The sequence below is a fragment of the Spironucleus salmonicida genome, chromosome 2 (assembly GCF_000497125.1).
Source record: "Spironucleus salmonicida strain ATCC 50377 chromosome 2, whole genome shotgun sequence".
Classification (NCBI taxonomy): Eukaryota; Fornicata; order Diplomonadida; family Hexamitidae; genus Spironucleus; species Spironucleus salmonicida.
In genome coordinates, this window is record NC_090597.1 from 210,520 (window position 1) to 233,856 (window position 23,337).

The 23,337-nt window shown below is 36.2% G+C and overlaps 6 protein-coding genes across 6 annotated transcripts; 4 read left to right on the forward strand and 2 right to left on the reverse strand. All coding sequences in view use genetic code 6, as the record gives it.

Annotated features, from left to right (window-relative positions):
* Positions 1-1,740: 1,740 nt before the first annotated feature.
* On the forward strand, positions 1,741-2,943 carry SS50377_21398 (Transmembrane domain-containing protein; the record flags this gene model as incomplete). The annotated part of the gene is made up of 1 exon (XM_067905325.1): positions 1,741-2,943. The coding sequence occupies one exon, from the start codon at positions 1,741-1,743 to the stop codon at positions 2,941-2,943; it is 1,203 nt and encodes a 400-aa protein (XP_067766642.1).
* A 343-nt stretch (positions 2,944-3,286) lies between these two features.
* Positions 3,287-6,550, reverse strand: SS50377_21399 (Cysteine-rich membrane protein 2; the record flags this gene model as incomplete). Its single annotated transcript, XM_067905326.1, has 1 exon — positions 3,287-6,550. The coding sequence occupies one exon, from the start codon at positions 6,548-6,550 to the stop codon at positions 3,287-3,289; it is 3,264 nt and encodes a 1,087-aa protein (XP_067766643.1).
* A 290-nt stretch (positions 6,551-6,840) lies between these two features.
* Positions 6,841-9,282, forward strand: SS50377_21400 (Cysteine-rich protein; the record flags this gene model as incomplete). Its single annotated transcript, XM_067905327.1, has 1 exon — positions 6,841-9,282. One exon carries the CDS (start codon positions 6,841-6,843, stop codon positions 9,280-9,282), a length of 2,442 nt encoding a protein of 813 aa, XP_067766644.1.
* A 133-nt stretch (positions 9,283-9,415) lies between these two features.
* SS50377_21401 (Cysteine-rich membrane protein 1) lies at positions 9,416-10,738 on the forward strand (the record flags this gene model as incomplete). Its single annotated transcript, XM_067905328.1, has 1 exon — positions 9,416-10,738. One exon carries the CDS (start codon positions 9,416-9,418, stop codon positions 10,736-10,738), a length of 1,323 nt encoding a protein of 440 aa, XP_067766645.1.
* Positions 10,739-11,408: 670 nt separating this feature from the next.
* Positions 11,409-13,961, reverse strand: SS50377_21402 (uncharacterized protein; the record flags this gene model as incomplete). Its single annotated transcript, XM_067905329.1, has 1 exon — positions 11,409-13,961. One exon carries the CDS (start codon positions 13,959-13,961, stop codon positions 11,409-11,411), a length of 2,553 nt encoding a protein of 850 aa, XP_067766646.1.
* A 1,477-nt stretch (positions 13,962-15,438) lies between these two features.
* Positions 15,439-16,008, forward strand: SS50377_21403 (uncharacterized protein; the record flags this gene model as incomplete). Its single annotated transcript, XM_067905330.1, has 1 exon — positions 15,439-16,008. The coding sequence occupies one exon, from the start codon at positions 15,439-15,441 to the stop codon at positions 16,006-16,008; it is 570 nt and encodes a 189-aa protein (XP_067766647.1).
* Positions 16,009-23,337: the final 7,329 nt, after the last annotated feature.

Consider the following 23,337-nt stretch of genomic DNA (forward strand, 5'->3'; position numbering starts at 1 on the left):
ATAGATGGATTAAGTATTTATTCATAATAAGATTGCTATTCAGAAACTTGAAATAATATAAATATAAATAATACAGTAAATACAAAAAAAGTAACTGATATTAAGTTTCAGTTATAAAACTCATTTGAATTATTAACATTATATTATTATTATTATAAAATTAATTTATGTTTAAATTAATAATTTAATATGATTAAGTAATTGGTATATTAATGAATATTTCGATTTCATCTTTTTGGATTATCTATGTCAATAATTAAAGGTTAAAATCTATTTTCAATAATTGAATATAATTATACAAAAACATATATTTTTCGAATAAATTGAGTAGAAATTGCTGTTTTTAACTAACTAAATAATTGATAAATTTTTGAAACTTTATGCTTAGATACTATAATAAATTATAGTATTTCAACCATTTTTTGATAGTATATAAATTAAGATATAATACTAATAAATATAAAATAAGTATAACTGAAACTTACTTAAAATATTATAATTTATATTAATATATTTGATTAAAATTTATGAAAATAAAGTATATAAATTAATGCAGAAATTAGTAATATTCTAAATTTTGAACGCGTCATTCTTCATAAATAACCATTAAAGTTAACTTTATCTAATCAAAATAATATTAGTTATCATTATTAAAGCAATTACATTAGTTTTGTAATAAATATATAATTATTATTATGACACTTTGTTTTATATATTAGGAAAACCATGTTCTGTTTTACATATAAATTAATAAATAGTATACTATATAATAATAATTTTATATAAAATGGGTCACAAAATGTCAACTGTGAATAATACATATTCAGGAGAACTATGTAATTTCACGTACGAGACCAAGAAATATAATAATTAAGTGATAAATTTGGCAGATTAATAAGTGTCCTCTAGCGAGGGTTGTGTCAACTTAATATAATGATTGTATTTATACTATTAATCGACTTCCAATTTGAACTTCATATAAATATTATAGGCTTTCCTTAAAGATGCCAGAGCCTGTCTAAAACATTAAATTGATATTAAAAGATATCATGATAAATAGATTTAAATATGGTTAATATTTATAGCTAATTTAAAGACAATAGGTAATTGTGCTAACCATTAAATATAGCCTTTCTGCTGCAAGTACATTAAACTATAAGGGCTTTCATCAATAAGTTTTGATTTATTTTTTTTAGTAACCAGTTCGTAGTTCCTATGCGTATCTAAGTAATTTTAATATTTAATTTAGCTCATCCATTCTTAGTTATTTGATAATGACAAAAATATTCAGGCTTGAAAAATATAGTTGGGCATAATAGAGAATGATTGATATTATGTGTTAAATTCAGAATATACACAATTTCTAATTTTTCTACTACTTATAATAACATAATGTAACAATAATATTTACTATCTTAAAATCAGTTCATAACTTCACAATGGTTATCTGTGTTCTTAATTTTGACATTATGATTTAGAATCATCAGCAAAAGTATACGAACTAATAAATTAAAATATTATTCTATAAAATTACATACGATTATAATTTTAATAAATTAAGTAAAGTTAATTACTGTAAAATTTTACTACCAGTTCTGTCACTTAGTTTCTACTATAATATTATTTATATTTTTGTGGAACTACTATTATATAATAAAAATTTATACATTCTATTTTTTCATTAACAATACAAATTTAATATTTACATTAATACTAAATAATTATGTATTTATTATAAAAATGAACAGCAAAATGCTATACTTGGATGGGGCTGAGGGGTTGCTTTTGGTTTGCTTTGTCTATTAAATTCTGCACAAGTTCTTCAAAACAGATATAATACAGTCATATGACATAGCACAGGATTTCACACTATGGTCCAAATACGTTGAGGCATTTTATGGAATAGCAGGAATTCGAGCATACCAATGGTCCAAACTAAACGCTATACGCTACATAAAGATATTTTGCACGAAGATTATACACTATTAGATAACGCACGGTATATTTTGCTTATTTCTATTTTTCATACCATACAGCGACTACAGACTTACCTGGAAGAATATTCTCATGCTACAAGGTTACTTTAAAGCTAGAAACGATATTTTCGACATAACGGCGGTATTCACGCAAATTTTTCAAGGATACACTATAATAGTCTGCTTATCTACCCGGTTTTTCAGCAAAAACGGAATACTATATTAATATGCCGTCATTTTCTTCCTATTTCTCCTTCGAATCTTCTATATTTCGCGAATAATCTACACGAATAAAAGCTACCACTCACCACAAGCTTTCGTCGGCCAGGGCTATCAAGAGCTGATGGCCTTTGTGATCCTTTTTCGCCTAAGCCACCATTTCGAGCACCACCAACGCGACCGGAAATTCCTGGAAAGCCGCAGCCCGCTGGCAGTAGATGCCTTCGTCTTGGCCGGTGCAGTTCTAACGAGCCTCGCCCTGGGCCGCGTAAGCGCCATTTATTTGGACAGCACAATCTACCAACACAACGTGCTGCTAGCACTAGCCTACATCCTGCTGCGCCCGTTCTTCATTGCCATGGTTGGGGTCCTAATTATCCTTCTAGATTACAGCCGTTTGATAAAGCGATTTCTAGCGCTGCCCGTCCTCTCAAAACTCGTCTACCGCACGCGAATGTTCACTGTCACGTGTACGGGCGTATTTTATCAGCTCCTGTTATATCAGTTGCGACAGACCAAAATAGGTCCCTACGATCCGGTTCTGAGCGGAATCGTCGTCGTCGGCGCGCTTGTGCTGATTCAAGTATTTTCGGCGGTTCTATTCACGCTGTTCAACCCGATAATTCTGCTTTTATTCTCAGTTTTCGACGATTTTTGCGAGCAAATTAACGGCTATATCGTGCTCCTCAGGACAAATTTTTTGGCAAAATTCGTGCCGCATGCCTTCGAAAATGGTGATCTTTAGTGAGCTATAGAGGCGAAAACGATATTTGGGAACTTCGCTTGGTAGAAAGGTTTTAAGTAAGAAAAGCGCGTGGGATGTGGTTGTGTTGGGGAAGTTGTGAGTAATTTTATTTGCTAATTTTCGGTTCATTAAAATTTTAAGTGATTTATATTGCATAATAATGTATTTATAATTTTACCCTTCCTTTAATAACGAATTCCAAGCATACTGGAAAAGTTTAGTTTGATAGTAAAATTATGTAATAGTGGAAATACTAGTGTTTATTAAAATGTTTTCGCTCAATATAATAATTACTAAGTTAATTGTCATAAAAGAGTAATTTGTCCTAATTATTTAAAAATATTTATCACTGTTAATTCTACGCGGCGAGAATATTATGTTGTTGGTAGTATTTTTTAGGCTTACTCAGGTAGTGATAAACTATTATCCAAACCCCTCCAATAATTATAATGAGTGCAATTAGCAAGCATACTATATCTCCAACCCCAAGAAAGTTCTAAACTGATTCAGAAGTCTAACAGAGTGCAGGAGAATCATTGATAAGCTGGTAACCGTCCGCACACAACGAACACGAGCCTTCATAATTTTCAATATAGCCCTTCATGCAACCGTTGCATGTTTATTCTTTTGTGCATTCTTGACAATTATCTTTATTGCTACAATGACAGATATCAGTTCCGTCACACTTGGTGCAAACATGGTCTTTGCACATTTCGCCTTCCTCGCATGTGATGAAATTATCGCAGCTGATCTTACACTGATTGCCATCCAAAAACGCCCCTTCTACGCACTTAACACAGTTTCTGCCGTTGCATGACGCACAGTTCGGCTGAAGGTGGTCCTCTGCGCATTTACACGACATGGAAAGTAGGAGCTGCGAACACTCAATGCACTGGCCGTACCCCTTGCATCCGTAGTTTTCGGCGCAGAATCGAGAGGATCCATCCTAGTCGCAGTTGCCGATATAGCCGGGTGGCGTGAGCACGCAAATCCCGCTCATTAGCGTGTTGCCGTTCATACATTATTTGCACTAATTTTAGTATCTCTCGCAGTTTGCACATCTCATGGCCTCATTTCCGACTTCAGTTTTGCCGCAGTTGCACTAGTACTGCATGCTCACTATTACTAGTGGATTTTCTGAGCACGCCTGGGGAGATTCTGGGCCTGCACAGTATTGATCACGATTTGGCGGAACTGTGCAAATGGGTACTTTGCAGTTGCCATTAATGTCTTGAGTCCAGCCCGGAATGCAGTTGAGGCAGGATTCAGCTGAGCCGCAATTCTGACAGTTGACTGCCTGACCGCATGAGCATGTTATTTGCTGATCGAGACAAAGCGCGCAAATACTATTGTTGCAGTACTAGCCAATGGGGCAGGGATTGAGCAGGTCGCAGTTTGGAGGAAGCTAGCACTTGCCGTTGAGGAGTACGAAGCCCTGAATACAGGCCTGACATGCGTTATTGAAGGCATTGCAGGTTTAGCAGTTCTTTGCGTCTCCACAATTGCACGTTTCCGTGCTGCTTAAAGAGCAGACCATACAAGAGCCGTCCTTGCCGGCTCCCTATGGGCAGTGGTAGCCTGGAAGGCAAGGAGTGCTGCATTTATTAGTAACACATTTACCACTTACTGGGGAAAAGCCGTTGATGCACTGAACACAGTCTGAGCTAGGGCAAAAAGCACAATTTATTAAGAATTAATCCTAGCATTTACACGTTTTACCTTCCCTAATATGCGAACATGGTTTGCAGATATCCCCAGCTTATCCGTCGCAGAAGAAGTTGTCAAAGCATACTTTCGATGTTAGCTCAGCATCGCAGCTATTATCGCCCGCTTCCTGCTCTCCGCAAGATTAATTTGGGAATTTGATCACTAACCCTGGGAGGCATTTGTCGCAGGTGTTAGAAAACCTACCGCATGTCGCGCAGTTAATAGCTGTTCCACATTTACAAGCGATTGTTTAGCCATCTACGCATTAACTGCATTCGTCCTAGGGCTTGCCCTTTTGATCGCAAATAAATCCATCCAAGCAGTGCAAATTAGACATGGTCTAATCGCAAATGTTAAGCGCGCACTTTCCATTGACAGGGTAATATCCATATCTACAGTCTGCACAAATTCTTCCAGAACAGGATTTGCAGTTCTACAACAAATTTCCATTGCAGTTACAGAATTTATCTTCATTAATATTTGCGCAAGAAACACAAAAATCAAGAAATTTACCCTCGCAAACGTTCCCGGATGAACAGCTAGCAGATGTTAATTCTTTACTACAAATATTTGGTATTGCCTGACATTCACTAGAAGCAAACTAGTATCCCGCCTAGCATAATGCGCAGCCGCTGTATGAAGCATTGCAGGTCTAACAGTTCTAGCTGCCCCCACAGTTACATTAAATTGGAGATTTTGCAGTACATTCCTGACAGTTTATATGCATTTCTATCGGTTCAGACGGGCAGTAGTTGTTCAAAGCGCATTAACCTGAATCCTTACCCCCGATGCAAGTATTTTGTCTGCAAATGTTAGAAATTGGGTAAAGGCCAGATTTGCATTCCACACAATTATTGTTTATGCATTTCGTGCAGTTCTATATCATGAGTGTACCGCATTTACAAGCATTATTAAATTTTATATTTTCACAGGATTCACATTGGTCACCGAAATTTCCAGTACAGTAGAACCCAGTATCGCAGAGCTAAGAATCAAACTGATATCCGCATGAATTTGTGTCTCTCACGCAGGTCACCCCCTCAATATGGTATCCGTGAAAACATTCTGCACAAGTATTTATGACCGATCCACAATATTTACATTATAGCTGGGACCCGCAATTACATGCCTGTGTTCCGTCGCAAGTAGCGCACTCAGCATTTGGTTGAGACCCCTCCCTGCACAAATTCCCGAATGAGCAGTTGAGAGTGCTCGGAATCATTCCACAGATGTTAGACACGCATTCATCCTTGTATAGCGCAAACTTAGCGATGCAAATTTTACATTTTCCATCCTAATCCCCGCATTTCTAACAGTTTTTAGCCAACTTTGTACCGCATCTGCAGAACTAGTTTATACGCAGCTGCGAGCAGTTTTGGCAGGGGGAATAGGCCTCCCCGTTGCAAAATTAGTTCTAGTCGCATCTTGTTGATTGCTTTTTTGCGTCGCAAACATTCTCTTACTCAACGCAATTCCCTTCAAATAACTTATATCCAATTAAGCATTAACCACATTTTGTCCCATCTGAATTGCAAGTGGAGCAATTAGGTCGTTTTCCGCACTTGCATGGCTAGCGTTAGTTTGACTAACATTTAACACAAAGTGTCGTTTATACAGTATGCGGAGGGCAGACGTATCCGTTATAACACTCTTGCATATAATTTGAGCAGAAGTTAGATACACAACTATTGTTGTTTAAAGGTTAAAAAAATTAAATACATATTGCACAGCCGTTACTAGCGCATTGCATGCAGTTAATTTCATATAAAGGGCTGCATCTACACATAAAACCTTCTGTTATTTGGGAACATGGTGTGCACCTACCTGTGGTGCTCTAAGACATGCAGGAATAATTGTAGGTGCAACTGTAGCTAGATAAGTTAGCATCACATGTACCTGTCATTTTATAAATTAGTAAATTATCTTTTATTAACTATAAATTATATCAAATCTTCAAAAAATTCCTTGGATATAATTTTTGGTATTTTTATATGTTATTAAAAAAATTTCTATGATTAATAATACCAATTTATCGAATATTATATACTATTTAATAAATAATTAAAAATTAATTCTTTACCTCACAGAAAACATAATATATAGAAATAATTTTATCTTAAGAAACCGAAAATAAACAGTTTTATTATAAATTATTATTATTATTAATTGATAGTAATTTCTATAATACCATAAATGTCTATGTATGGAAACTGCCAGCATAAGATGACATCAGATGGATGCTTGAGTAACTCTTACTGCCCACCTAAAAATGAGCAAGAAGACACAGCATGTAGGCAGTGCGACGTCAATATGATGCCAGGCATTTACTGCAACTGCTAGGATAATTTACGGCTAAATTGCTCGTAATGTAATGGTATTTTTTGTTAGGCATGCATTACAGGTTTTGTTCTATAAAAAGATAAATGCGAGCTTCAAAAAGGCAATTGCAGCTTGTCATAGAATACATGTCCGCATAACACGTTCTGCCAGCGTCAAAATACAAAAAGCTGCTAAAGCTGTTACAATATCAGCATTCTTGACAAATGCAATTGCGCTGGAACAATGATACAAGGGTGCCTAAATTGTGATCAAAATAAATGTCTTACCTGTATTTCTAGTCTTATTCTATACAATGGAAACTGTGTAGATAGTATTCCACGCATTGACTGCAGAAACATTGGTGCGCGATGCCCCACCGGAACATACTGCCGGCAACCTGAAAAAATATGCTCTAGCTGTGCTTACCTTGACCAGACCGGCAGTCCGAATAACTTACTATGCGAGTGCTACGGAAAGCTCATAACTGGATGCGCGGAATGCAGTGTTAAAGGCTGTCAGCGATGTCATAGCGGCCTGCGTTACACGTACGGAGCATGTTAGGTTCCAGGGGACTGTAAAAGATCAGAAACGAGCTTTTCATGCAGCATGAAGTTTTACTGCGACCCTGATAATGACTGCATGCCGTGCGAGACCATGAAACAGCACGGAGGATGTCACTGCAACTCTACGCGGAAGATGTTCGAATGCATGATATGCGGCCCCAATTTGGACTGTGCTGTGTGCAAATTCGGGTTCCTGCTGGTCAGTTTGAGCATCGGCAAAGACTGCGCAGCCAACTATTGCACGGAGGACGAGACCCAATGTAGCAACGGCTACTACTGCCCAGAAGTACGGGGTACGACCGAGTGTCTAAAATGCAGTGGTACCTAACCTGCGCCCTGCAAGTGCTTTTACATGCAAAACTGTTTAACTTGTAATTTGGACTCTAAAATGTGTGATTTGTGCCTTCCAGGATTTGTCAAAAATAGAGAAAATTAGTGTGTGGCCAAGACAAATGTATGCAGCCCGTAACAGAATTCAGATAACTGCGATTCTGGATTTGTTTGTCTAGGAAAAGCAGGCGATGACTGTAAAAATTGTTAATACTTGACGATAGATAAATAATGCAATTGCGATGGAAATTTAATAGAAAATTGTCTCAAATGCAATGGTAAATTATGTAGATAGTGCCCCATTGGATTTTTGCTAGTTAGCGGTGAATGTATCCCAAATCGATGTGGGGAAACTATATCTACTTAAAACTGTTTAAGTGACTATTATTGCCCAAAAGAATCGACTCAAATCGCATCCCCATGTCTTAAATGTGATGCTTAGTAATAAGAATGTAAATGTGGAAACTTGTAACATTGTTAAACTTGCGGTAGTGCTGTAGATACTTGTTCTAAATGCTTTTATGGTTATGAAAAGTCTCCATCCACATAACATTGTTAGTTAAAAACCAATATTTGCGACTATGCTAATGGATCTACGATATGTTTTAGTGGAAATTACTGTAAAGATAGTTTTGGTGATCCATGTGTTTCTTGTACAAACTTAACGGAAGGTCAAAAATGTAATTGTGGAGGAAAAGTATTTCTTCAATGTCTTGAATGTTCGACTAATAGCTGTGCAAAATGTTTATATGGTTATTTTCTGTTTAATGGTAATTGTGTTGAAAATATTTGTTTTTCTGGAGGGTCATCAAACAACTGTCTAGTTGGGACTTATTGCCCTCCAGGGTCAGGAGAAAAAGTCAACTGTATTGAATGTTCAGCTTCATCGCCAGACATATGCTCTTGTGGCGCAAATAATTGTCAGACCTGTGGATCTATCTAAAATACTTGTGGATCCTGTATTATTGGGTATTAGTTGGATAAAGATAACCAATGTACATTAAAACCGAATATATGCGACACAAACAACCGATCAAGTTTATGCAACGATAATTATTACTGTAAGAGCACGTTCGGCAATAGTTGCTCTAGCTGCGGACAAATATAATAAGGCGAGAGGTGCCGTTGTGATGGGTCCGAAATAGCAAACTGCATTGTGTGCTCCTAATAAAAATGTTAGCAGTGTTTATCTGGGTTCAAGCTCTACGAAAACACTTGTGTTACCAATATGTGCGACGACGCAGCAGGCCTTCGAAATGCTTCATTGGATTCTAATGTCCTCCTGGCTCCCTACCTGGAACTTAGTGTCAGGAGTGCTCAGTAAATATCAACAGTCAATGTCAATGCGATGGTGCTCAAAACTGTCATACTTGCGGTGAAATTGATGGAACATGCAAAGATTGCCTCTATGGGTATAAAATGAACGAAAACACTTTGTAATGTGAAAAGATAACTGATAGCACTAAAAACATATGCGACGATAAAAATATGTCTTCAAGATGTGATTCTTAGCAGTTTTGCATGGGTCCTACGGAGATTCCTGTCTTTCTTGCAGTATGATTTAGTTGAGTAAAAGTTGCAATTGTGATACTAAGTTAAAAGAAAATTGTCTATTTTGCGATGGATAATAATGCATGATGTGTTTAAAAGGGTATTATGTTCACAATGGCGAGTGCTTAATTAATAAGTGTGACTCCAAAAATCCATGTTTTGATAATTTCTACTGTGATCCTGCTACTAATTCTTGTACGTAGTGCTCTTCAATAGGTACGTACGACTGCAATTGTGGAAGTGCTCAAAATTGCTAGACGTGCGCTGCACAGGGAGATACGTGTCAAACCTGTATTCGTGGTTATAATCTAATTAACGGTTCTTGTTATCCAAAACTGCCTTGCCTGCATACGGCTGACTGCCCCCTAAACTAATATTGTGGGTCGGATAATAAATGTGACATTTGTTTTGGTCAGCCAACTTCTTGCAATTGTGGGAGTGCAATAAATTGCTACTATTGTGGAGCCTCTGGAGGCTGCGCGAGCTGCCTTCCTGGCTACGGAACAGACCAAATATTTTCATGCTCAATCCCGATTTGCAGTATCGAGATACCACCTGGAAGTTACTGCAGTGGCCCAGATGCGGCCAGTAAGTGCCCATCTGCTACAACTGCCTGCAACTGTGGTTTTGCACAGAACTGCTCGTAGTGTACCGCGGACTTATCCCACTGCGAAGACTGCCTTGATGACTCCATCATGATCGACAACGAATGCGTTATCGCGCCACCTGGGTATACCGGGGTATGCAATGACCCTTCAGACTCGTCGAAGTGCTTATCGGGGTTCGCTTGCATCCTCGTTCCAACATGTCACTCCTGCCAAAATGTATCGGCAGGTTATCTTTGCAACTGCCACGGGAAGCAGTACGCTTCGTGCATTCAATGTGACCGGGATAAATGCGGGGTGTGTTTCACGCACTTTGTGCTGATCGACGGAAAGTGCGAAACCGAGTGTTAGGCTAGCTCTGAGTGCAAAATTGGTCAGCAGTGTGGTAAGTAGAGAGCGTGCCAGGACTGCAACGGGTAAATGGAATGCAACTGCGATGGGATGCTGAACTGCAAGGAATGCAACGATACCAGCTGCACCGTCTGCCAGTATGGGTGGAAATAGACCGATAAGAGCAGCTGTGCAAAGTGTGCGAGCGGATTTGTCATGTCTGACGGGATCTGCAATAGGGTGGAAAAGCCAGAGAATAAAGTCCTCACTGCAATTAACATTATAGGAATGGTATTCGCCCTAATAATCATCATATGTGGTATTTTGGGGATCATAATCTACTATGTAAGACGCCCCAAGAGGCATACTTTCCAGCATAGTATGGCGAGATGAGTGACGTTATTCTATATTCCTGACTGAGCCAAATTAAAGTTTTCTGCAGAAGTTAAAGTAATAGCGACTATTTGCATTAACGAAGATTATATTTCTATAAACTATTTTGAGAAAAAATGAAATTCGAGCATTCCTCCGTGTGAGACCCAGACCAGTGAACACCAAACGCTCATTGTATAAAATTAAAACGTACTCGCTTCAGTTGTTTCATTAAATTCAAAAATACTTCAGTTGCCTCTATTGTTATGCTTCCTCTATATTTTACTTGGAGTTGCATTGGAATTCACGTCATATCCGCCCATGACAATAAAATATGAGATATTTTCTACATTCCGGCCTACACTAGCGGGGATAGTCAATTAAGGTATAAGCCTCAATAAGTTAGTTACAGCGAATCGGCATCATCATTAATCATGGAGTCCTAGCAAAGCGCAGCAGCCGCTACTATTTTAACTGGATATTACCCCAATAATATATTAATCGCAAACTATCAAAAATTTTAACTTTATATTTCTTTCTGCTAAGCGTTCTTGCTGTTATGGTTGGGTAATCGCATTCAACAAAGTTTGGAAGGGAATCAATAATAGGCATGTAACGTTATTTTATATTATATAAACCATAATCATACTTCGAAAATGGAGTATAGCAAAGTAATATTTGAAGCTTGTAATCATTTCTCGATCAATTCGCTGGTTAGCGATAAACTTTCAAATATCTAATGCTTTAATTTATATATCATGATAGTATCCTATAAAATTGCTGGTATATGTACTACTTGAAGATTGGTCGTATCCACAAATTTGATCAATTTGCTGGGATTTGCACTTGTAATATAAACTCTACGATTATGTTAGACGTAAAGTTATTAAATTTTACATTTAAGTTAGTAGTTCATATTTTTTCTTACAATTAGATATTTTAATTATAGCTCGCGGAGGCAGAGTTCTCGAACGCTTCGGATGGAACAAATTTTAGATAAGGCCAATTCATATTATGATGATATCCGAACGTTGTCTAAAGTGACTGATTCGAGCGCCAAGCTGCTTTCTGCGGTAATAACATCTACAAGTATTCCATTCAGAATTAGGATTTTAACTGTATTGGGAATATGAAGAACCAGTTCATGGTAGCAGGACACAATTTACATAGTTTTTAGTTGTTTCAGTGATTTTAAAAACTGATAGAAGTCTTGGCTCATGGATATATTTTCAAACCTAACAGACTAAATAACCAATTTCTGTAGCTAGAAAGTGCAGTTTTCAATATCCCACGGAAACTATAGTCGCAGCTTATCGCATTATACCAGCGTAAGTTCGCTTAGCGTATTAGATACGTAAACTTGATCCTAGCTTATAGCGCGAAGATTTTATAATCCAGCAAATTTAGAAAAGTTCATACTTGAGCTATCGGACTTGATTTATTAAACTGAAATATTTTCCCCATCGTAGCTTAGTATTCGCGTGGAGTAACATTCCAATCTACTAATGCTGGGAACTAGACTAAATTATTCAATATTCTGAGAATAATGGACCTGACCAATTTACAGCATCTAGTCATTTACTATCTGTATACTTTCCACTTTCCTTATTATGAATGCTTTCTTTTTGTATATGCTGTCTGGAACAAGTAAGTTATTCAAATTAGAAATAAATATCTTCTCAATCTTAGGGGTATGACATAGTATATCTATAGGGCCTAGATGCTAGATCTTGAACAGTTTTAAATACCTCAAGTTCAAGCTTTCCTTTACTTCTATAGTTTTTACCGTACATTCAGAAATTTCAAGTTTCTGTAAATTGGCATAAACCACAAAGTCACCTATTTACAAGTTTCGTACTTTAAGTTCCTCCAGCATATTTGAATTAATATAATTAACCCAGTATTGATCATGAGCAGATTAATTCAACAAACAGTTAGCCTATAATGTCAGTTTTCTTATTTCCATCGGGCAACAGTAGTAAAAGGACTAAATACTGGAAAGCATACATTCATACTTTTCTATCGGACATTTTATTTGCAAGTCTCCAATTTTTACTCTAAGAAATCTTAGGTGAATAAGAGAAATTGTGTGATCCCCTAATATGATTTCAGGTATTTACAAATCACTGAGTGTTATTTTTTTCAAATTCTATAATTAATTGAGTTCTTAGTAGAAGCTTAAAGACACTTTATTATGTAGTTAATTGTCAACTGCGATAACTTCTTGAATACAACTATCAATTATAACGATTTCGGCAATGCTAACTTTTTAAGGCAGACATAGGGTGTGTATAGTTGATTTATATAAATTTAGGTGTTAAAGTTAGTAACCCTGACTATCAACGTTTTAAGGTGCAACATTAAGCTAGAAATTATGTATCGTAGTAAGGTTAAGAAATATATTATGATTAAAAGAAGTGCTGAATTTTTCAATACTTAATTAGTAAATTCTTTAAATATTTTTATAAACTCTATTAAACCAAACGTTGAGATACAGCGGGTGAAAATCGAAGTAATTATTCATCCATCTTTTGTTTATAAACTCAAACCCTTAGTTGAATATGATGGTTATAGAGCTTGCTTTTCCATAATGAAGTTTCTGCATAGTAGGATAAATATATAGTTAATTAATATCATGCATTGTGAGATGTTAAACCCTACTATTAATAAGGCGCATTGAATTATTTTATCCTGAGTCCTTGCAGATAATTTGCTCGCAATATTGTAAAAAATTATCGGGTACTTTATCTAGTTATGTATCTGTCAGTTATAGGCTAATTGGCCGGATTGGATACTACTAGAAAACCTTAAAATCATCTATCAGGTAATACTTATTCCTTAAAACAGTTATTCCATCTATAAGCAAGGTCTCTAGTCGGGATCCTCTAGTAATATCTATGCTTTTTACATTATTACTTTCACAAATAAGTACCTAATTATCGAGCGAAACTTAATCAATATTTGATACTACTAGCACATGACTACCCTAATATTGGTTCTATAAAGACTTATTAAAATAGTTCCCTACAAGATTTATGAGAGTTAATTCTTCATTATTAATCATAATAAGACTTTAATCAATTATTTACTATTTGTTAACAACTATTTATAAAATTTTAGCGTCTACCCCTTAAACAACAACCTCAACAGGATTTACGATGATGATTATATCATGACCAGCGTGGATGCTAACAATTGTGTCTGAATAGTCTGTTATACAAGGATCATATGTTACAAATTGCATTTTTAGTTATTATGCATATTAAATAATATAATAGTCAAATAATAAGTAGGCTTACATTTATTAGAAAACAACATAACATAATATATAAAATAATGTCCTCTTCATACTAAAAATTAAATACTTGCTAATCTATATTACATCTATACAAACTAACCTATGGTTTATGGAAGCGGTATTTGTTTATATTAAGTCAACAAATAATAAATTATATCCATTCTGCATTGTTCGATTCATCTAGTTTTCACATGCTTAAATGAAGCAACACTTCGAATATCTATCTTTCGTCCAGAGTCGTGACCGCTTTACTTATGCCCTATTTGGTCAGACACTGATGGAAGTAAAGCCATGTATATTCTAGTCGACACGAGCATCTGAAAATAAAGTATTCTATATTAGACTCGATATATATTAATATTACTAATTAACTATAAATTTATAATTTTATATTATCTTTAGATTCGACATAAAGTGGAGCGATCAAGATGGAGAAATATGAGTACACATCTGAGTACGCATACCTTAATAGTTAAGTTATAATTTCATTTGTTATAAAAGAATTATTATTCTATTATGGTGATACTATTCAATATTCTATAATTATACTTTCTACATATTAACTATATATAATAAATTATGATATCTAAATTCAAGTAAAATATACCACAAGCCTAACATAATTATGCAGTTTACGTTAACTATTATATATATGATATTATGTGAAATATATTTGTAATATTTTATTAGTATATTCAAATTTTATATGCTTCTATGATCGTCTAAAAATGATATTATTAGTGCTAACAGTTGGATGCTATCAAATTACTTCGATAATGATACCCCTAAAATAGAGGATTCTGCTATGCGTGTTTTTGTAACCGGACCTGGTATTGAGCGATATGCCAACAAGAACATCAAAAGTACCCTTACCAATCTCCAGACTTCTATTTCAGCAATGAATATCTAATTCAATTGTGGGAGTATTGATTAATCTCTAGAACGGTAGAATAATGGATGTAGACCTCAATGATATAAATATTTTCTGTAGAACAATTCAGCTATATAAACGTGAAACATGTGGTGCTGGATATGATTTTTGAGCTTAAACTGGAACAGAAGCATTCCCATACCTGTATGATAGTGGATCCCTTTCACTTACAATTCGTGACCTTGGAATTCAGACTTACCTCTCAGTAGTATATGGTGATAATTGCAAGAACAAGTACATTCTCTAAACACGTAATATGGTGATAGTTATCGATGACTTTCAAATATAGTTCTAATGCAACAATATGGTCCTGTTGAACTCGATTAGCTTGTTCATAACAAGTTATCTGAAGGATCTGCTTAATGGTGAGCTGGGTTAATAGTTTGGGAGCGGTTTGATCGAATCATTACTTTAGCTACTAAATGAGTTCGTTTACTTGGCTAAGTCAGACTACAATCACCCATCACCACAGATCAGCGCTACTTTAATGGCATGCAAATCACGGAGAATGTCATCCAGGTTAACTCTACTGGTTAGCGCTGTATTCACAATGCCGCAAATTAGCGCTGTTATGGCTACCTGAACTAAACAGTGACCTCAACACGAACATTTTTCACCAATCACGACGTGCAATACTAGATCGAAAAGCTGGCGTTCAACTCAGGATTCAAGCTGTATCTGAATTAGTAAAGGTCATTTGGCGGTATACAAATTGTTAATATCACGCTCACGCAATTCCACAACATGGGTGCCGAGTTAGAGGTAGTGGTTATGTTTAACGGTAGATCTGAAACATTAAAGTTCCTGGAACCGGTCACATTCAGCCTCGTCCGCGTAAACGATCAAGGCACTGACTTCGGACGGTTCGTTATTAGGCTCACAAATTTGATCAGCGTGACTAGTCTTAAAAATGAGCAGATAGCAGATCTCTCAAGCTATTTTGAAAAAACGTTTGGTGAATATGACATAGTATACGCCAATGCGCTGGGCGTATCAGTCGAAAAAGCGGAGGTAATATACCTAGATGACAACTGGATTCATATTGGTAGCTATATAGAGTGACTGATTCTTTAGAAATATTATGTTTCGCAAATATGGGAATGTTCCCCTTTATGTAAATCTCATATTATTAATATATATAATATCAATCAACCTAACTAAATAAAAACACCATTCCTTTACAAATATGACACTTCTATGCCTTTATTGTGCAATTAATTATCATTTTCTATAATATAAAATTGTATACTTTTAATTTGATCATTATAAATTCAGTATTCATGTGATGCCAATACTTAGTATATCAATAATCCGCTTCACATTTACTACGTGATTCTTATCTTCCCGAACGATATCCCTACAAAATATTTTAAGGAATCTTACTTATGCTATATACGTATCAGGAATCCAAATAGCCCAGCCATTTTTTAATATACACAAAAATTATCACACTTATATCGAGGATGCAACCTGTAAGAAATAAATCTAGTGAGAAACATAATATTGGAATGTGAACCAGTTTGAAGGATGACAGTATAACTCCAAATATTATTAGGCGTTATAATAATTTTAATATTATCTAAATGGATATTATTGGAATCTATGATAAGTATTATACTTTTGTGTTATAAATCATCATTTTTAGAATCAGAAGTAAGGTTGGAATTGAAAATTAAAGATGAACGTATATTTTTAAAATATTTAAATTTATTATATGGTACTTTAAATTTTGCATATTTTAGGAGGTGCGAGAATCCATAAAATAATATCCATTTTAGTATAAATTAGTTTAATAAATATGCGATAACTCAATAAACTAATTATTGCTGTTTTAAAGCATTGAGCAGTTTATAAACACAATTTTATTTAGTACTCTGTTTAATTTAATATTGGTTTACAAAAAAGGAAATATAATCATATGTTTCGTTGTAATTATCCTAAATATACTCATTATGAATATTTGATATCTAATTCTATTTTTCAAGTATTACATATGTTTTTCTTTTCTAATTATTGCAGTAGAATTTATCTTACAATGTAATCTTTTGCTTATTTGCCACGGTGCTATAAAGATATGTGATTGTATCTTAATAATATGAATTAACTTCAATTATTAGTTTATACAGCATATTGAGCGCTAAAAATCAAATATACTATTTTTCCAAAACCTAAAACGTCAGTCACACTACTGCAAGCTTCATCAGTATTGAGTACATGATAATAATATCTATATTTCACCATCCATGGTGTAAGTTGGCTAGATGAAGCAGAAACTTCTACTTTGATTTTACCATCCTAGTACTTTAATCATTTTGTATTACGAAAAATAAACTTTGATAACGATGCACTACCATTTCTACTACCTGCATAAGCAAGGTCATTAAATACTGCACCACATTTGCATTAGACTATATGTTTTTTTTGAACCACAAGCAGTTGGCGTTACACGTATTCTGCATTCTCAGTAGAAGTGCACGTGATATATTTGTATTTACTTGTAACGAATGAGTTTGTCTGCTATCCATACATACATTTATCATATATATTTAAAACAACCAAATAATTTTTACACCAATTCAGCAACTTAATGTATATTATATCTAATTTTATGTACCTATCTACACATTCAATGCATACCTGGCGGGCCTCCTGTCGCTATCCATGCAAGCAAGTAACACCCCCTCTTTAGTACAGATGCTGATACCTGAAATAATTTTTAACTGATTGCATACGCAGCATTCTGTTATATTTCCATCCTAGGAACCATACAAATCATTACCTATAAATCAGTTATTCATGCTATCCTAAAACTACGTTATACCCGCATCAGACCGAGAAGAACCATGCGAATACGCATTACAAATGGTCTCCCAAAATTCTATCAAGTAAGAGTATTAGTCCAATTAATCATGGATGCAAAGCAGGTGGCACAGTGCACTTATCTGGAATTACTGGTTGTACCTAAAATCTAATATCGTTCAGACTAGTTAATTTAGCTAAATATCTTCTCAAACGCTCCATATTCAATATAAAATCCAAATTTGCACGCCACATACTAGGGAATTGCATTTGTGCAAAAATAGCAGTTCAACGACTCCACGCCATTCATACCTTCTTGTAGCCCGTAAAGCGGTAGAAGAAGGTGGTTTCAGTTACCAGATTATCCCATATCTGTAAGTTATTGCACAGGATAATACTTATTTGGTTAAAACAAATAGTCAAAGTGCGATACTGGCTGGTGGATACCTCACCCCTGATGCACCTCAATTAACACGATTAAGTGAGTTTCAAGCTGCAAATTAATCGTTGTGCTAGCGAAGCAAGCTGAATCTTAGATGAAATGATTTTATGTGAAAACCTGGCGCATCTACGTGTAGGTATCACACTATCATGGATACCCTTAGGGCATGCTTTACAATATCCCTATAAATAGGAACCAAATGTACTAGCAGTACAGATACAATTTTTTTGTTAAGATATGGGAGTTTGCTTCGTATTTGCGCGAGCTCTGCAACTACTTAGAAAATAGGATGTCTCGAACGACATTCAGGAATTTGCAGTCGAGTTCGGAGATGGAATTCAGTGTTGGGTATTTGGGGTACTGCATCGATTTAGAAGAAGAACGTTTGTAGGGTGTTACTGTTGGATGGCGATGAGCACATTCCTTGCATTTTAGGTTAAATACATTTTAACAATTTACTGAATTGAATAACACGATATTTGTTGATTATTTAATGAATAAAATCCAAAAAATCTGGATAGATTTAAACGTTAATAATTGATATAATATTAATATTTTAAATAGAAGAAATTAAATTAGAAATAAGGTCATCTAATATGTTTATAAAACGTTTTGCTGTGTAAACTAAGGTTAAAATTTATACTAATTTATTGGTATTATACTTAATTTATATTGAAATTCAACTTATTTAATCAAATATTCCGGATAAGTTTTACTATAATAATGGACATATACAGTATTGAATTCAAACAAATATAATAATTAAAATAAAATATTATACTACTACGTATATTTTTAGTTTGAAATAAATCTAAAACTGATACCTAATAATAATTCATTCATTTACAAAAATAAACATAAATTAGTATATAAATTTTCGTTATAATATTAAAATGTTCATGCCTGGATATAACAGACTCATACAAATTTATTTAATTTTTAACCGCTATTAACATGTATACCGCGTTTAATCCATGTTAAAAAGAATTTAAATTATTAATTTAGCTATATTAATGTTTATGGTTTATTTAAATTAAGTTTATTAAAAAATTATATTTATTTGCTAGTTTTAGACGATTTTGTCTCCAATATACTAATTTTGATGCTTATCACAGTTTATTTTTAATATATACTTGGGTTCAAACGATTATTTCTGATTTTGATACTCCAAAATCAAAGAAGTGTGGTTTGATTCTTAATATATTATGGCGAACATCATAGTTTCCAATTAAACCGAAATAAGTTGACATGAAAAATGAAAAATATATATAGATAAGAATTTTGTATTGGGTTTCCGATATACGCCAAGAGATATCTTAAAACACAAAATGTATGCATTAGGTGTTAATTTCTCAATTACACCAACTGAACTGATGATACAGTCAGTACAAATAGTATGTTAATAACCGTAACGTTTAATAAGGAAATGTGGTCCATGCGTAAAAATATGACTTAACTTGCTTGTACGGGCCAACAATAAAATACAGCACCTGTGATAGGAAGTATGGTAATAGGTGCCAAACCCGCAAACCAGAATAAAATTGCTGTGCAGATAGTTCATGTGATGAATTAGAAGATGGGTATTTGATGGTTTGGATAGTCTGAACCTAATGTAACGAAACTTGTATCGATAGTACATTGGCGACGTTATCTATACAAAATATAATAAAATCACCCCGAAGCAGAACTATTATGCAAAGGATTCGAGATAAATCTGAAATGGCAGATCTAGTATTAATTCACCTTCCTCTACGCGCAGGGATCCTGGACAGATGATTAAATGTGATTACGGTACCTCTAGGGTCTGTATAACTGAATATTTTGAGGGCGAAACGGCTGGTACTGCATACCATGATGTAAGCTAGCTGAATAAAATTGTCCTAAGCGTGTGGATGGTGCCACAGAGGTAGGAATGTTCTGCCTAACATTAAATTTATCACACCCAAACAATCTCACGGATGATGCCGTAGCAGATATAGTGATAGCAGTAATCGTTACTATTAAAGTTATATTTATGTTCCAGGAATTTTGAGTGAGCTTTGATAGTATCGCTAAACTCTGTAATACTCATACTAAAATTTTAGATTAAAATAAAATAATAAATAAATATTCAAAGATTTTAAATATATGACTGAATATGAATAATATTACAAATATTTTTTAAAGAACTGCATTGAAATTAATTTATTATATATTATTATATTAAATGATTTTGTTTGTTAATATATTTATATGTTGATATATTATGTTGTATTTAAAAATTGTATACATAATCAGTTAATTACCACGTTACTTATTAAAGTTGTTTGCATATATCAACGTATATAATAAGGTTAACATCAAATAATATATATATATATATATATATATAGCAAATTCAGAATGATTGAATTCAAACAAATATATAGTGTATAATTAAAACGTTTTCATGAAATTATTAAAAGATTAAGGTGACTATAATCCTCACAAAGCAAGAGTTTTATAATGATTTTCTATACGTCTATAAAATTAATTTAAAGTATTTCTTTACGGATTTTCGTGTCTAAATCAAAAGCTTTATCACGTTAATACGCACAATTTTTAAGCATAACATTTAGTATTATTATTAAACATAACCACAAAGCATTTGAAATCTAAGTAGTAATATTGTGATTTTATTATAAAATTAGTCAGCTTCTACGCTTAAACTAATCACCCATATCCTTTTCATGCATTTAGTTGAATGATTCAAATAACACATTTGGTGCATAAATAACTAGGCGTGGTACAGTAGCCTGCTCCCAAAAACAACAGCATTTTTCTGAGTTACTTTGATATAGCCTAAGGTACTTATCCCGGTCACTCTTATGGTTATTGCGTCCTAATACCACTGTTATGGAAGTAAATGTTAATATTTATTAATCTATATTAATATAATATCGCTAATGTAATATTTTATTTTTTAATGCCAAAGTTGAAAATCACCTTTAACTATTGAGAACAATAAAATTATCAAGTATTTTTAAAGTTTAGGATATTTATCTTATTTATACCTAAATTAAGAAATAGTGAGGCTCCAATAGTATCATTCGCCTCAAATGTCGGTATTATATCGTTCACGCGCATGCTCTCGTTGAGCTCCTGCGCTTCCTGCTCCAGGGCCATGAACCTTTTCTCGTTTTTCTTCCTCAAATACTTGACCACGAACACTCCGATCGTGATGACGAGCGTAAGCGCGATGACGACGCCGATAACGACGAAAATGGCTACCGAGCCCTGAAGGTTGCTCACGCAAGACTCACCGTCGAACGCGAACCCGTTCTCGCAGCGCTTGCAGCGGCTCCTGATGGTGAGCCCGCCCAGGCACTGCTGCAGTCCTGCTGGATGTCGAATCCGGGGTGGCAGGAATCGCAGAAACCGGTCTGGGCGTTTTGCCTGTAGCCGTAGTTGCAGGTGCGGCAGGCGGACTTCTCGGAAAAGCTGGCCTTGCAGTTGAGGCAGTTCGCCTTGATGTCAAAGTGGTTCAGACAGTCTGAGCAGCCCTTCGCGGGATCGTAGTTCGTGGGGCACCTGCAGACGAACTTTTTCAGGACACGGTCAAACAGGCAGTTGGAATCGGGACAGCCCGCTGCGCAGGTGTTAGGAGCGCAAATGAAGCTCTTGTCAGGATACGTGTGGAGGATAAAGGTTGCCTTGCAGCCTAAACAAAAATTCTCCATATTGTCACTTTTGCACGCGCATTTTGGGACGAGGAAGCCGGCAACCGCTGCAACGGGGTCGTTAATACAGGCACCAAGCCCACCGCATTCTGTTGTCGCTATAGCAACGTCACAGATTTTCGTTGCCTTTGGGTTCTCCGCAGTCGTCTCGCAGTCCCTGCAGATTTTGGGAATGCAACGAATCGGATTGGGTTTTCCGTCTGCTCCTAAAGAAGCAAGGCTCTTACCACAGTCTTTGCATTTTGACATGGGTTCAAGCCAGCCTTTGCATTAGCAACTCGTGGAAAAAAATGAGTTTGCACATCTACCTTAAGAGTTGCATACAGTACCTGAGTCGACACAACTCCATCCTGCGCCTGCTCCAGTCCTGCACCGGCAAGGACGTCTCCGCGAACCCGCGGCCGATGAAGGACCCGCCGAGCACGTTCCTCCGGGACATCCTGGAGCATGGCCCGGTGCAGGAAATCAGCCAGCACCAGATCGGCCAGCTGCGGCAGGACAACGACAATTTTGCCAGGTCGATCCGCCTGGTGACCGAGGCGGCTGCCTCGCTGGACGAGTTCCTGGCCAGCCACGACTGCCAGGAGGTCGCCCTAGCGAGCTCGCAGAAAACGCAGAAAATCGTCAAGACGCACTTTAAGCAGTTCGCGAACAGCCTGTTCCCGGACTTCGCGGTAGCGTACACACACCAGCAAATCTCACTCTCGTACAACACCAGCAGCGGGCTCAGCATCTTCAGATCACCATCGGCGCGAGGCCAAAGGCCCTCCGGTCTACCGTTTTCGGCGTCCAGATCGCCTTCAACTGCATTTTTGAGAACATCAGCGCCCAGCTTCTGGAAATCGTGCCGGAGACCTATCGGTTCGGATCCCCGCGCTTCCAGGCCAAGCGCGATATGCAGATATTCGCCCCGCTTCTGAGCTCCAGGCGGCAGGTGTTCTCAGCTCCCTACGACTTAGGGACTTCCTCTTCTCAGACTTCCTGGAGTTTCAGCGCGAGGTGCTGGCGAAAGTTTCAAACTTTCGCAGCCTGGCCGAGAAGCTGCAGCTGAATCCCGGTGTGATCTGCTATATAGGGTGCGGAAAGCTGATTCTGCGGTCGCATGCGAGATGCCGCGAGGTCTAGGACCTGGTGAGCTTCGAGGGGCGCTGCTGCGAGACCGGGGACCTTGTCTGCGGGGTAGACGGGGTGCTCGGGAACTGAGCTGGCGGAGGGCGATAGTTGGGTTCGTAAGTGAGTTGACTGCTACAAAATTATTAGGTCCATAGGGAAATGTGCTAACCGGCCACGCTGCGGCTCAGACCTGTGCTAGAATATCTGCGGAATGGAAAATGTTGCGGGGAGTGGTGACGGGCGGCCCGAGTGCCTGGGGCCTAGCACGATGGATGCTAAGTGCCCTTAACGCAAATGCACTCCATTATATTTCAATTGCTATCACGTATTGTATTCAGA